We start from the raw sequence: 16917 nt of genomic DNA, 5'->3' as shown, positions 1-16917 counted from the left end.
TTTGAATTAAAATTATAACTTGAGTTTGTATTTGAATGTGTATATTTGAGTATTGATTTGAATTGAGAATCTTTTTGAGTGGGTCAAAATTTATATTTATATTTAGATAGTATTTTAATAAAAACTCAATGGTGATGAAAAATTTTAATAGGATTTATGGGTAGAGTTTTATTCATTTTTTCGTTGTGAATGTATAGAAAAAAAATCATCTCAATAAGAATTAAAATGAAAAAGTTATGACATTTTTAAGAATAAAAAAAATATTGTTCATTAACTTAAGTTCGAGTTTATGAACTCAAGTTGAAGGGAAAATTTGAACTCAAATTTAATCATAAACTCGAATTTAAACTCAAATTTTACAAAACAATATGAACTTAAATAAAGTTATAATTCGAGTTAAAATTTTGTCTGAGTTTTTGTTGTCGAAGAACAACCCCATGTCTTGTGAAAAGGGAAAATAATTGCTTAATCATAGATAATTTTGTAATAAGACGTATCTTATAATTTCCTAATTGTATTATGATTTAATGTTCATAATGCACAACATATCCAATCTAATATCTAATAATTTTTGAAAAAAAGAGGGCACAACATATCTTTCGACTTTGGTTCATAATTGCAAAAGTTTCCCAAAAAGGGGTTTTTAGTTGAAGGACGGCATATGTTTGTTGGCACTAGCCAATCAGCAGCCACCAAGTGGATAGAGGCTTTCAGGAACATGATCATTATATGCCCCAGTTTTCACATCTCTTTAGTTAGGGTAACAACTCCTCATTAGGCAGTTCATCGGCGGAGATTTCTGTTATTTGTTTCATAAATTGATAGTCCATATATCTCAATAAAATCGCTCCTTAATTAGAAGAGGAAGAGGAAGAAGGAGGAGGAGGAGGAGGAGGGTGTTGTTATTATTAGACGTATTTACGAATTTCGAATCTTTGATTAAAGTTTTTCCATTTGATTCCATTCCACAAGCCGACTCTGACTGATCACTGGTTTCAAAGAATATTGGTAATTTTATTTTCTCCCACCAAAGTTCAGACTTCATATCGAGGTGAGATTATTTAATTTTCATATTACAATAAACACTATTTTATTGTTCTATCATATATATGCATACAAATCCCCAAGTTCCCACCTTATAATAAGTTTTTAATATATATTCACTCTTTTGTTTTCTGTGATTTGATATTATTGTAATGCATTATTGGGTGGGTAATATTATTGTCATTCTTATTATATTATTATTGTTGTTGTTATATAAGGGGGTTTAAATCTTCGAGTGGTTCACATGAGTACTTCAGACATCACCATGGGAAGTAGTGGCGGAAAGAAAGTGTTGCTCACTTCCAACGCAGACGAGATTTCCAACAACATAGCTCTTCATTTGGCCCGCAGAGGTTGCAGGTAATTTCTACTTCTATCATATTAAACTCGGATCTTTTTTTTCCTCTCCTTTTAATTCAGATATTCTTTTACCTTAAAACCCAAGCTCAAATCTTTTTTTTTTTTCACTATTTTCTATAGTAAAAATATAAATTTCTGCTCGATTTGAGCCAATTTTATCTGGGTTTTGCTTTTTCTTTCACCCTACCAAAGGCTTCAATTAGTGTGTGAGTGTTTTATTTTTTATTTTTTTATTTTTTTTTTTACTTAAGAGATTTGGTGGTATGGATTTTGCCAATGATCAAAGTGATCTGAATCTTGGGAACTGGTCAGGAAAGGATATCAGAATTAGCTCTGAGATTCTCTGGTCATTAATTACACCAATTATTAGTAGCGTCGAATGAGAAAATAAATGCCAGACTTTAATGTGTTTTGATATGATACACTATTTTGAGAAATACCCACTTTGCAGCTTAGTTCTCCAAGTTCAATAATATTCTCTACAATACTACAGAAACTGTGGTTAAATTAAAAGCAGATATATATTTATTTATTTCGTTTTTATCTTTTGTAGGGTGGTTTTGATGGGAGATGAGAGGCGTCTCCGGAATGTTGCAGAGAAGATAAGATGTGATGTGGAGGGTGCTTTGCCAGTGGATGTGGTTGCTGTGGATATGGAGGAGGAGAGAGAAGGGCCTTTCCATGAGGCAGTGGATAAGGCATGCAAGTTTTTAGGCAATTTGGATGCTTTTGTGCATTGTTTCACTTATGAAGGTACGGATGGATCTATAAATGCTTTTCAGGTGAAGGACTTGTTATTTGGTATTTTTAATTTTTCACCTTTTTCGAGATAAAAAAATATAGATTGAGGAAGAAAATGCGTTTGGAGGAAAAATGTGAAAATAATAAAAATAAAAACGGTTTTCAATTTAGTGTAAGATGATTTAAAAACTGAAAATGAATTTAAGTCGTTTTTTATTTTTAATTTTAGGTGAATGCATTTTTTTTATAAGTAGGTGTGGATTTAAATGAACTAAGTGCTCTTAAATTAAAAATAAAAATTGTATAATTAAATAGAGTTTTAATTTTTTTTAAACTAAAAATAATCTCTTAATAAAATTACCAAACGCATTTTTAAAAATAATTTATGTCTGAAATTAAAAATATTTTTATTTTTAATTTTATAAAAACAAAATAAAATTATTTTAAAACTAATTCTAACGCACCTGTTATTTTTTTTTCACTATTATAATGAGTCCCGTGATTTTTGTGTTTCAAGCATTTTGGGCCATTGTCTAATGACTTCTGGAGTTAGTTTTGAGTTGAGAGATGGGTTTTGCTTGCTTCTAAAGTCTTTTCTTGTGCCACTTTACAACACTAAAGTTGTCTTTTTGGGCCTCTGGTTTCTTACTTTAATTTTGGGCAAGTTGAAATTGATTTGGTAAAAAACGGTAAGGTACTGCATCACTATCGGTGGTGCATATTTAAGAATGAATATGATATATCTGATCAAAATGAAATGGTATGATCTGACATAAATGTGGTGTTTCGAAACACGCCCTATTGGTATGGTAACTTATAATTCTCTTAATTTTTCTTTAAAAATTTACTTTTTGTTATGAAAATTAAGAAAATACAAAACTAAGAAAAAAAAACTTTAGAGAGAGAAAAATTAAAGAGAGAGAATTTCATTAATCTTATTAACTTATATAAAATAAAGAGTGTTAGAGTTCTATTTATAAAAAAAAATTTGACACTATTCACGATTACTATTTACACAGTGTTTACTATTTACAGTTACTATTTATATAATAAAATTCTAAACAGTAACTTTAATTAAAATAAACCGTTACTATTCATAACACTTTTATAATTGCTTTTGTTAATTATTGTCATTCGAAAGTCACCTTTTGGGCCCTTGTCTATTAATTTTACTTGTAAAAGTTGTCTAAGGAGTAAGGACATTTCTACAGTGGAACTGTCAATTTTCACTGGGATAAAATTTTTCTGCTGCAGTTTGGATGTAAAATCTAAAGACCATGGTTCGACAATTATGCTTGCGTTTGGTAAAATGATGAAAGTTTATGTCTTTATTACTTTGAACTAGTGGTTTATATAGGATGCTTAAAACTATGTATATGTATACCATACATATATATATATATATGTGCATATATGCGATTCTTTCTAATTCTAAGGTTAACTTTGTGAAGAAGGAGATGAAGAATGAATGCTTTATGGTTGGGTCAAACTTTTTAGATACACTGTTCATGTGGGATGTTAGCAATTGTTCAACCCAGATGGAAACTTTTCCCCAGCATGACTTCTGATGATATATAGCTTTGTTTAGTGTTATAACGAGAGATGGCTAATCATTACTATTTCAGTGGAAAATAACAGGGAATATGACTACTAGAATGTCCCCATATTTAATTAGAATAAACGTGGGAAAATTGTTTGTTGGGAAAATTGCACGATGGAAACCACATGAATTAAATCTGCACATTATAACGGATACGAGTATTTAACGTCGATATTAAAAACTACTTGTTGGAAAATAATCTTTCAAGTTTAATTTCTCATTATATTCCTTAGTGGGAAGAGATATGCTCGCTACTACTTCTGAACAGAATTCGTTCACAATAAGTTTTCTCTAACCTCACAACTTTTTATTTTCCCATGTTATATGTTGTAAGCTAGCAATATGTGTGTGTGTGTATGCATGCATGTCAAGATCGGCCGACGCAGTTTTGTGGCAGCTAAGAAGATTTCCCATTTTCTGATTGCTTGAAACAGGAAAGTCACAAAACCATCTAGAATTAACCGAAGACGAGTTCAAAAAGATAATGAAAATAAACTTCATGGCTCCGTGGTATTTGTTAAATGCCGTCGGAAGAAAGATGCGGGACAACAAGTCAGGAGGTTCCATAGTGTTGTTGACCACAATTGCCGGTGGTGAAAGAGGAATTTATCAAGGAGCCACCGCATATACTTCATGTGCGGCGGGGTTGCAGCAGTTAGCTCGGGTACGCCTAGCAATCCTTTCAAATCTTTAGTCTTTACAAGGAAATGCACAAATTAACACCTTGCAGAAACATTGTTACCAAAATCAATTGCCTTTCCATATTGCACAAAAATATACTTTAGGTTACATTGAATGATTATGAGGCGCAAATTGTGGGCTTTGTTTTGTTTTGAAAATCCTCATGATCAGTTTTTATAGTTTGGGGTTGCAAGTGAGGAAAATAATAACTAAAATTAATTATATCTAGATCATTCTTGCATCTAAACACATCTATTCTAATAGATCAGACACAAGTGGTAGGCCCATCAAAGGCACCCACTGACTGTCTGATGAGGATTTATCACTATCATGACACATAAGATTAGTCCAGATATCTTTCTATAACACACTCTTGTCACGTGTATTGATTTCAGGCATCAGCTCTAGAAATTGGGAAATACAAGATCAGGGTGAATGCAATAGCAAGAGGATTGCACATAGAAGATGAATACCCAAAAGCAGTGGGGAAAGATAGGGCAGAGAAATTCGTCAAGGATGCAGCTCCACTAGAGAGATGGCTAGACCCTAAGAGTGATGTCGTTTCAACAGTTATTTATTTAATAAGTGATGGGTCAAAGTACATGACAGGCACTACCATTTTTGTTGATGGGGCACAGTCTCTCACAAGGCCTCGGATGCGTTCTTACATGTGATTCCTCTTTCCCATATCGCCTTTTTTTGTTCCAACCCCATTACTCAGAAATAAGTTATTTTAATGGATTATTTAACTGTGTGCCACCACAATACGCCTTAATTAAAGGTCGTTGGTGAAAATTTATTGGAGGTACTCTTTTGTTCAACTATGATTTGAGATGGGGTGGTAATTTGATTCGTGTTTGAATTGATCTAATTAGTTAGATCGGTTTTAAGGTATTGTTTATTGTTTAATAAAAAATTATTTAAATCGTTATTGTTATTGTTATGGTTAATATAATTAATTTGAGTGATGATTTATTATGCACATATGAATTTGGATCCCAATTTTTTACTCCTACAATTTATTTGTTTTGAATTTGTTAAAAAATACTTTATTAAACATTTATTTTAACAAGTAGCATGTCATATGTGAGTGCTAACATGGCCAAACATACACATTTCAAAGAGTGGATGTGGTCAGAGGAATTTTAGGTGTACATCTTCCAATTTTGGCTAATTCGAGTAAATTTTAGAGTAAAATTAATAAGATGAGCCACATTACAATAGTCTAATAAGTTAAAGGGAGTGAATTGTCTAAATTAAAAATTGATGAATCAAGTTGTAAAAACACGAAAACTTTAGGAGGTAAGGGCGGTGCCCAAGAAAAAAACTTTTTCTATACCCTGATAAAAGAACTCTCCAAACAAATTATATGATGTTCCTCTTTTGAAGAGCGGCTTTAGGAGCGGGATAGTATCATGGGAAATTTTCAAAAAATTCATAAAAAATATAACACAATTTTATGTCTGCTATTGTTTATAAATTTATCTTATGTCATTAATAATCTGGAGGTTATATTTTCATATTGCAGGTTATTTTTCATATTCTGTTAGTTATCTTATGCCATTTTTTTTTTTCAAATTCTCTCTCTCAGAAACCAAATAGAAAAAAAAAAAAATCTAAAACCAGATCTAGATTTCTTCTATAGGATTAGAAAAAAAGAATGGTTAATGTCGTAATTTTCTCCAGTGTTAATCCACAATCATTGCAATTTTGAATTGCTCGTGTATCGTAAGGATTGAGAATGCGCATATTTTTCAAACATATATACGGATGGGAAGGACCTTTCGCTTATAGGCTGATCTCGCATATGCTTTTTTTGTTCCCCCTTTTTTCAACTATAATGATTATAATATGTGATACAACAATATATTGTTTCAACATATATTAGACACAACATTTTCTGTTCATTTGCTCAATTGTCAAACTGCGCTTTAGTTCATCAATATTGTGTCCGTGAGCCTCGTAGTCAATCAGAATGATACATAAATTTGTCCTTTTAAGTACTCTAACAATTCATGTGACATTTTCAGGAATCATTACGTGCTAAATTATCATGTGATTAAGAATATACAAGCATAAAAATGATTACACCATGAGCTTGAAGAGGCTCAGGGAGTGACTCAAAAAAAAAAAAAAAGAAGCATGCGGTCCTTAAGTTCTATCGCATTATATAATTACCATGCAAATATGGTGTGTATTTATAGTACGCCATATTAAGTGATCATAAATATATATATGTATATATTAATATATAAGTACGCCATATTAAGTGATCATAAATATATATATATGTATATATTAATATATACATATATATATATATATTGATCCACTGAGTTGATTCATCGTGACTTGTTTTAGACGAATATATATATATATATATATATATATAATGCTTTATTTAGGTGTGAGTTTGGACTTGAGAGTTTCCGTTAGGTAGGAATCTTATCAACAAAGTTTAAATAGTCAAGGAATACGAAGGTCGCTTCCCATATATATTGACCAAATTTAAACTTTTAAATTTTGGTTGTGTGTACGTTAGCTTAACTTTGGTGCACTGTTGAAGTATGCGTTCTTGTTGGAATGATCAAGGCTGAAATTTTCCATCGAAACTATTGGTTTATGTGTACTTGCTTTTGACATGATAATAGCTAACAAGAAGAAACTTTTCTTGGACGATTTTTATACACATATATCGTTTGTGCTCCCCATATTTGAAATTTCATTGCAATAACGTAAGATTCGGAAAGAAGAAGACATTCAAAAAGTTCTCTAGAAAACTTTCTCACGTGAAAGAAAAAAGAAATGAAAAGGCATTAATTTTATGGTTGGTTTAAATAAAATTTATCACGGAAATTTTGTTTTAGTCTCACGACTATTGAGCGCAGTAGATGTTACGTAGTCCCTAGACTTGATGAAAATTAGTCATCCATCATTACAAATTTTTATTTTTATTATTTTGTTCCATGTGTTTTAAGTTTATTAAAAAGTATACCTTAATTTTTTTTTTATCGTATCAAGAGTACATCATCATATTACATTTTGATACGTTTATCTATATCTTTTCTTGGTAAAAAAACTTAAAATACACTTGCAAAAAAAAAAAAAATGAAGGAATTCTATTTTTTTAAAAATGAAAAATCCTTTTTTTTTTTTTTTTTTTTTTTTGTTGAATAGAAAAACCTTAATAAAAGTTACTCATTCTAACGTCCCTCGCGGCCTTATTTCCTCAGACCAACCACCCCTCCTACCGCCTCCGTCCATCATGAGCCAACCAACCCCGTTCTCTCAACACAAGGAACCCACCCTAGCCGCCGCCTCACTCCGCCAACGAACCCCGCCTCATCCTCGTCCTCATTCCACAATATAAAAGGTCTTGTTAATTATTAGACGATCGGAATATGGGGGGTGCATGGGATGGCATACGTGATTCCCTTTTAACGAGCAAGAAGTGAATCTAATTATATGAACGTATACATAACTTGATGAAACAAAAGACCAAGGGTAACTTTCTAAATAAACCAAAAACATAGGTTTGGTAACTAAAATGAGACTTCTATTGTAAAGTCAGAAACCGACTAAAGATCAGTCCAGAAGAAAACTACAAGAAAGTGTATATGACCAGTTTAGCCGCCGCCCGTGCCGGGTCATTGTTTGTATTAAAATTTTATACAACATAATTGAATTGTCGCTTAAAGTTCTTATTTTTTACGTACGTGGATCAGATAATTCCAACATAGAGGATTGTTTGACATGAAGCAAGGTCTTCCCTTCAACAATGGCAGCTGATCATGCATGGAATAACATTATTTGAAGAGATAGCATCAGCAGCCTTTGCCGATTGCCCGGAGATTATCTAGTAGTACTCCTACAAGTACGGCCGCGAAAAGTCTAGTAATATTAGACATGAAGCAAGGCCGTCCCTTCAACATCCTATAATTATTACAATTCTTCAGCGCACACACACACACATATATATATATACACACACACACACAGTAATAATAATGTTACTCCTATAGTAGTACTAGAGATAGCTAGCGTTTAATTTCATGAATTTTTGTCTTAAGTCAACTCATGTACACATATCTGGGTTTAGAAGATCCATAATTTCTACGTATTGTAGTATGATCATACTACAAACTTAAAATAATTACATATGTTGCTCTTTCATAATTTATTTATGTGTGTATATATATATGTATATATGTATGTGTGTGTGTGTGTGTGTGTGTGTGTGTGTATATATATAGTAATGTCAACGTGTGGATTAGAATCAATTTTACGAAGCTGTTGGGTTGTTACAAGTCATTTCTTCTAGAATTAATCAATCGTGTGCAAGTATACTTTGAAAGCTACGTAGACTAGTGTACCTGGGTTCCGATTCAACACCATATATAATGGGGTTTGTATTTTGGTAATTACTGCCAAAAACAAGAGAGTAGACAAGAATGAAAAGACTTTGGCTCCTTTTAGGTATTATGAGAACTCTCGCTGCGATTTCCTTAAGAATTAAGCCGCCAGTACTATTAACAAAATTTTTACCAGAAAAATCAAATATTCTATTAGTCTGCCGCCCAACGGCGGAGCCACGTATTGCTGACTAAGATTTTAAAGATTGAATTTTATTCTTAAATTTTTAAGTTATGCTTCACTTTTTTTTTTAAAAAAAAAAAAAAAAAAAAAAAAAAAAAAAAAAAAAAACTATCTCTAACATTTTTTATAGCGTTCCTATCCAAAAGATTTTTTTACTACAATTTACCGTTGTCTATTTAAGTCTTGTAAAAGCCCTAATTCACTTAGATTTCCTTAAGCTGATATGTTAAAATTTTGTTAAAATTTAGTTGCTTATCGATTTATGTGTTGATTTCCTTTTTTATTATTTAAAATTTAAAATTTCTTCTTTTACTTGTTCCAGAGCTTAAGGTAGATTAACACAGAGTAGCTTAAATTTCTTCCTTTTTTTTTTTTTGGTTGCATATACTTTTTGTGCCAGTTATAACATTCGCATTAATATTTGCATATTGAAGATGGTTTTATATCTAGAAACAAGTGAACATTATCCCACTAAAAGCATAACACGTACAGAATATATAATATGCGTAAAACATTGGGATAAATTTTATGAACTATTGCGTTTTTGAGTTAGGTAAAATTATCTAAAAAGAATAAATACATAACTTATTTAAAATAAAAATTTAGAACCGTAACAATAAGCCAAATAGAAATTGATATTGGTACCATTTATTAGGACCACTTCACTTATTATTTCAATCCGTCATTTTCCAAAATAATTATTTTATATAAATAGGGTGTAACCTTCTTCTCTCCTCTAAAAGAAAAATATACTTTTTCTCTAAATGACGTGAGACATTACATATGTAACGTCCAAACATGTGACCTAATTACCAAAGGAAAAATTCCAACCCGACATGCACGGTAGTTTTTTTTTATCATAACAAAGGATGTACATCAATTGTGTGGATTTTTCTCTAATTACTTTTCATTTCTCTTCTTTCATAGAAGAGTGTCAATTGATGACAATGAGACCACAAAATTCTTAAACAATTGTTTTGGTCGTAGTTGAGTCTAGGAGACCAGAATTCTCACCACTCCATGGAAATATGGTTGGATATCCCCAAAAAGAGTTACAAAGTTCAAAGGATGATGTAGAGTCGGTGACCATTTGGGCACCATTGATAGGGGCCAATTGAAAACGACATTAGAATATATATATATATATATATTTATATATGAAGTTGGGATCCAATTAATGTTCGTTGGTCTCTACTAACTGCCACAAAATTTGTGACATATTGTGTATACTAATGGACGGCTCAACGACATCTATTTGAAAAATTCCAAAGTAAAATCTACGGCCAATTAGAAGGTATATGCTTTTTTTTTTTTTTTTTTTTTTTTCCAATTTCTTGTAGTTCTATTGATGCTTAAGGAGGGGCTGCGCAGTCGTCCCTTTTCGCAACCTGTTTTGTCTCTTTTTCAACGTTCAAAGGCACGTGTAAATCTGATCATATATGTGCAATGCACCTCTCGCTCTCTTCCCCACGTGCCCATCATCATCAACTTGCACAAATTAAGTTGACAACTTATGAGATACGTATATATAGGGTCCGTTTACTTTGCTGATTTGAGTTTATAATTTGAGTTTAGATGTGATTTTGTGTGAGAGCTTTTTATTGTAGCAAAAAAGTTAGATGTGACTGTTTCTGAGAGCTTTTTACTATAACAAAACTCTAATTTTAAACTCGAATCAACGAAATGAACGAGGACTGCTCTATATATATATATATATCTATGTAATTTTTTGAATATAGAATGAATTAGAAAAAGCCAACTTTATACGTAAATAATGGTTCCTTTTTTTTTTATCTTTTTGTAAAACTTATAGTATAAGTATTGTGTACTTGATCTTTAATTTATTTTATGTTTAGTTTCGATTTATGTTTAGTTTCGAAATATGATTGTACTGAAAAGTTGAAACTTGGTGCAACTTTTTAAAAATTCTATATATAGATATTGAAAATTAAAAAGTTTCAAGGGGTAAACTATAACAAAAATTGTAAAAATGGGGTAAAAATATAAGGAGAACTTAGTCATAGGACAGCTGCCCCCATTATAATGGTGAACTATTATTAATACGTGCCCACCATTTTTAAAGAGGTCATATCAATACATCAATATATACCATTTTTATGTGGTAAATTCAAGCTAAATACATACACAAAAGTGGTATGAGTGAATGATTAGATTAAATAACACTGTTTATGTATAATTATGTTTTTAGTGTTCTTTGGTAGAAGATTAATTAAGGGGCTGTTCGGCAGTTGAGTTTTTGAGTCAAAAACTCAAAAAAAGCAACTCGAGTTACAACTTTTATTCAAGTTCATATTTTTTTAAGTTTGAATTCAAGTTTGGGACTAAAACTCGAGTTCAAGTTTCTCCTTCAACTCGAGTTCAGAAACTCGAACTTAAATTAATGAACAATATTTTTTCTATTCTTAAAAATATTATAACTTTTTCGTTTTAATTCTGATTGAGATGATTTTTTTTCTATGCGTTGATAACGAAAAGACGAATAAAACCCTACCCATATACCCTATTAAAATTTTCCATCAGCATTGAGTTTTTATTAAAATACTATCTAAATACAAATTCAAGTTTTGACTCACTCAAACACAAACTCAAAAAGATTCTTATCTCAAACCATAACTCAAATGTACACAACCAAACACAAACTCAAGTTACAACTTCAACTCAAGTTATAACTCAAATTCAACTCAAAATCTACACTCAAATCACCTAACTCAAAAAGGGCAAAAGAACAAGCCCTAAGTGTCTGTAGCAATTTTAGTTCAAAAATAATTCTAATATTCAAAATCCTCTAGTATTATTTTTTATTTGTGAATTGCCCTCAAGTCTAGCTACTTTCCGTGTTAAAGAGAAACCCAGGAGGTGTTCATTGGATTTGAAAATTAGTGGTGTCAAATAACAAATATACAGTAGTGATTTTGCTGAATATATAGTAGTGATTAAGCTGATCCGTTTTTCAATTTCACCCATTTGTTGACCACATTAAGCCTAGCTAGCTAGGCTGCTTTTTGTGTCTTGAGGTGACAAAAGGAGGGTTCATTTCATGAACTAATATGGACAAAGAATATTTCCTTAATTAATTTCAGACACTCATGGATGGTTGAAAACATAGTGTCCCGGATAAGAGAGGGAAAAGGAACAAGGTCCGGAAAAAGTTACACTTTTACTATTTGAGCCCAAAAAAAAAAAAAAAAAAAAAAAAAAAGATACCCTTTTTTTTTTATAAAAAAAAGCGCCAAAAGCTATAGAAGCCCATTTTTTCTACGTTGAAAACATGAATGATTTTTATCCTATATATATGATAATCATCATAGGCATAAAAGAGGTGAAAGTTTGAAGTGAGTGCTAGCTGAATTAATAGACATATAAAGCATCTTTTCATGTGCTGTCATTAATAACCTCCTAATTGGCAATTATTTAAGACTAACTAAGCTTCAACTATATATCTCAACTTCCCTACTTCCCTTGTAGAACTCAAATTTTCTTAAGTAACTAAGGTCTCATTCATTTCACTAATTTAAGTTTTCAGTTATAAATTTTTACAGTTAAAATTTTTTAAAAAATATCACATTTAACTTGTCTATTACAGTTAAAAGCTCTCAAAAAATATTACATTTCAATTCGAATTAAAAACTTAAATCTACAAAATAAACGAGACATAAATAGATATCTAAATTTGAGAATATGCAGTAGTACTACCTTAATTTGTCAGGTGGGGAGCATTACAAAATCTCTACGCCATTAATTAATATACTAAACAAGATATCAACAATAATTAATCAACTGAAAACTTTTCCTAATTAATGAAGCCAAAAACATGAACTTTAGCAAATAGTACAAGAGACGTTTCTCGGAAACTAACATATATATGGGTGGACGGTTGCCAAGCACGTGCCATAAAAAAACAAAAATGTATGATTCTTTTAATAGGGACATGAGTCATGACCCATCACCAAAAAAAAATTTCTACAGTGTTCTTTTTTTTTTTTTTTAGAATTCTTTATCAGCCGTCAGATTTGTATTAAATTAATCAAAAGTTAAATTAAATTATAAAAGTAATATAGATCCGACGACTGAGAAGTAAAAAACACCAACGTTCTAAAAAAAGAGGAAAGACTAGAAAAAAATTCTATAAAGTAAATGAATAATTCCATATGTTGGGCGCCCCAAAATTAGGCTATATAATTATTTACAAGTGTGACATATTTTGATCTCGTTCACTTTGTGGATTTAAATTTTCAATTCGAGTTGAGATGTGACATTTTCTGAGTATTTTAATTGTAATAAAAAAAATTAAATGTGACATTTTATGAGAGTTTTTAACTATAAAAATCTAAAATTAAAAATTCAAATCGGTAAAATGAAAAAGGTATTTATGTCTCAAAGGTCCAAAGGGAACTGCTCTTAGTCTACGTTTAGTCCTTGCCTCGTTGGAGTACTCCACCATCTAAGCACCACCTAATTAAACTTGAAATTAAGTAGATACTAATTAATAAAAAAAATTAACGCAATTAGTATATATTGTCCACATTCCTAATGATGAAGCCGCCTCAATTTTCCACCTCACAGGTCTTTTTTTTTTTTTCTCTTTTTCTTTGATATTGATCAAATCCCTGCGCAAATGATTCCATCATTTTTCTTTATCTAGGGGACCATTTTCGTGCCGTTTACGACACCTATATGCCCTATATTGTGCAACATTTACAATTTTTTTTCTATTTTGGATTTATTCATGAGTACAATTAATTGTTCTTTTTAATTTCTTCTATATAAGCATACGCATTAAGTAAAATTAAAAGCTTTTGCCACCAAGCCGCCTCGTCCTTCATAATTCTCTTATTTTCAAGTTCTATTAATACTGAACATTCTTCAATTCTTCTTTTTCAAGCAGCAAAAAAAAAACTTCTTTCTTCTTCTTCTTCTTCTTCTTCTATAATATCCGGAGATATATATACTGGCTTCCTATATGGAGAAATATCAAATGTTCTTTCCTTGTTCCTCGTCTTCAATGGCAAGTTCTCAAGCGTTGATTAGTAGCTTTGATCATGGTTATCAAGATCAGCCAAATGGGCTTTTCGGGTTGAGGACAGATGATCATCATCATCTTCATCATCATCAAAACCATGTCATGATCAGATCAAATGAATTAGATCGTGATCATCACATGATCAATTCTACTGATCAAAATGGTATTAATAATGATGGAGATCATGAGGGAAAGTCATCATCGGCTGGCAAAATTAAGAAGGGAGACAAGAAGATGAGAAAGCCCAAATACGCTTTCCAAACAAGAAGTCAGGTTGATATACTTGACGATGGCTATCGATGGAGGAAGTACGGCCAAAAGGCTGTCAAAAACAACAAATTTCCCAGGTAACATATATTAATAATAATATTTTTTTCTAATATATATGATTATTAGCTTTATTAATTAGTTAGTGATCATGATCTTTTTTAATTTCTTTGGAGATCAAGTTTTTCTCGTTTCATCTGTAGTCTTCACACTTCGATCTATCAGAAAAACCATATTTGATTGGTCTAATATTCAAGGCATATACATGACTAGATAGTAATTATACCCCATCATGATAATACACAACTGATATTATATATAAATCCTATACATGAATAAAACTGACAATTTCCTTTCTGCGCCTTTTTTCCTGAAATTAAGTTGGAGATATACTATACATGAAGCAGATATACATATGGTAGGTATATATTTCAAGCTAGCCAAAAAGAAAAAGAAAAAGTAAATATATGGAAGTTAAACATATATACATTTGCATGTATATCGTATCTTTCCATGAATCCAAATACATATATGATCGTGTGTGTGCATATATGGTAAAACTTCTTTTTATCTGCAGGGTGTACGTACATGTACGCTCTTCAAAAGAATTATAATCGTACGTGATCATCTTGAAATGGTCATCTAGGGTTTCCAGTCCTCTCCCCTAAAAAATTTTCCTCTTTCTCCTTTTCATATGGGAATTGTATCGTATATTATTGCATGCATATTCTATATATATATATATATATATATATACACGCTAGCTAGGGACGTTAATTTGATCAATATATAATATCATGTGAAGTAATCTAAACAAAGACCAGTACTTTAGTTAAAGTACATAGCAATTTCAATTGTATATTAGGGTTTTTTACGCACGAGGAGCGTCTGAGAACTCGTGGGTTCGTTTAGGTCAATATGTGAACCTATGTCAAAAGTCCTACAAACTGGTCATTGTTATAATTTGTTAATTAAGCATATATTAGTTTTAACGTAAGAAGTTGCTAGACGATATAAAATTTAAGAACTAGTAATCTCATTTCTAGTAATCTAGATGCTATGACAATGTAAATGATGAAAAATTGCAGCTCTTGGAGTAAATTATTTCCTTATTATACAGGGGACACAATATTTAATACAAATGCCTGCGCAACTCAGAAGTAATTAATTAGATATCTTGGTTTGTGCATGTCACCCTTATGGGACCGTGCCACTTTTTTTTTTGTTTTCTATCATTCAAATTTCATCGAGCATCTCTAAGAGGGCGGAAAAAATTAGTATCAGTAAGAATTATAATATTTCTTTTTCTCAATTTGTGCATGTCATTCTTATCCAGGAAACCATATGCTTTTCTTTTCCGACATATCGGTTCAATTTTATCGGATATTATATGAAGACATGGAATTAGATTATTATAAATAAAGGATCTATATATACCTGAATGATAAAATTATCAATGATGCCGAGTAATTTGCTGGTTAATTATCAATTACATGTTTTTATCGATTCAATCAATACAACTTTCTGCAAACTTTCAAAGACCAAACGGATCTGAGATTCAATTACCGGCAATGTGCCAATCCTTGCATGAGCATCATTTATGTATATATGTACATGGGGGAGATTTATATATGAAGAGGTTTCGAATTACATATAAAACTTAATTTTATTTATAAAACCAGTATGTCGTGAAATAATTAAATATATATATATATATATATATGCTAACCAAAATGTGGTGCGTGATATGTGAATTTGCAGGAGTTACTACAGGTGTACACATCAAGGGTGCAATGTAAAGAAGCAAGTCCAACGCCTAACCAAGGATGAAGGTGTTGTGGTGACTACTTATGAAGGCATGCACACTCACCCAATCGAGAAGCATACTGACAATTTTGAGCACATCTTGAATCAGATGCAAATTTACACTCCCTTTTAAATTACAAGTTAATTGTCATTTCTATGTAGTTCTAGCAGTAAGCTGCTCCTGTAAAATATATCTACTTATCTATCTATATAAATATATATGTATATATATATAGTAGTGTTAGGGACACCCAACTCTAATCTTAACTATTTTGTATCAACTTACATGGTACAGAGTTGTCATCTTTTCACTGAAAATATAGTCACTTATTATTAATTAACGTGATAATCTTTTGAACAACTATCAATAAAGGACAATTCACATGCTATGTAAGTTGGTGTAAAAAAAGTTATGATTAATATAATTGGTGTCTCTAACATTATTCAGTATATATATATATATATATATATGTGTGTGTGTGTGTGTGTGTGTGTGTGTGTGTTGGCCTTATGTATACAAATAATAAACTAAAATTGGGCTTTTTGGAATATGTATTTTTGTTAATTACATGATGCCACTTTAAATGACTTAATTAGGAATTTCCCATGTTTGTAATATTCTTTGATTAAGGCAGTGTAATATTGGGTGCTCTCCACTGGCCACAACTCACAAGAACTTAATGAAAATTAATAGTTTATTTGTGTTCATGAATGCATATCTTCTTAATTGTTCGTAATTTATTTTACATTATTCTTAAGATTAAAGAACATTCATTATATA

At 31.0% G+C, this 16917-nt stretch overlaps 2 protein-coding genes across 2 annotated transcripts; both read left to right on the top strand.

Moving 5' to 3' along the window:
- The first annotated feature begins 718 nt into the window (after positions 1-718).
- On the top strand, positions 719-5297 carry LOC21394081 (uncharacterized oxidoreductase MT1753.1). Its single transcript, XM_010114089.2, has 5 exons — positions 719-1051; positions 1263-1404; positions 1958-2157; positions 4180-4409; positions 4822-5297. The coding sequence occupies exons 2-5, from the start codon at positions 1289-1291 to the stop codon at positions 5098-5100; spliced, it is 825 nt and encodes a 274-aa protein (XP_010112391.2). The 5' UTR covers positions 719-1051; positions 1263-1288; the 3' UTR covers positions 5101-5297.
- Positions 5298-13857: 8560 nt separating this feature from the next.
- Positions 13858-16411, top strand: LOC21394080 (probable WRKY transcription factor 75). The gene is made up of 2 exons (XM_010114088.2): positions 13858-14410; positions 16092-16411. Exons 1-2 carry the CDS (start codon positions 14004-14006, stop codon positions 16267-16269), a joined length of 585 nt encoding a protein of 194 aa, XP_010112390.2. The 5' UTR covers positions 13858-14003; the 3' UTR covers positions 16270-16411.
- The last annotated feature ends 506 nt before the right edge of the window (positions 16412-16917 follow it).

This window comes from Morus notabilis, unplaced genomic scaffold, assembly GCF_000414095.1.
Source record: "Morus notabilis unplaced genomic scaffold, ASM41409v2 Scaffold784, whole genome shotgun sequence".
In the NCBI taxonomy this organism is placed as follows: domain Eukaryota; kingdom Viridiplantae; phylum Streptophyta; class Magnoliopsida; order Rosales; family Moraceae; genus Morus; species Morus notabilis.
This window is presented reverse-complemented; position numbering and strand designations above follow the sequence as displayed.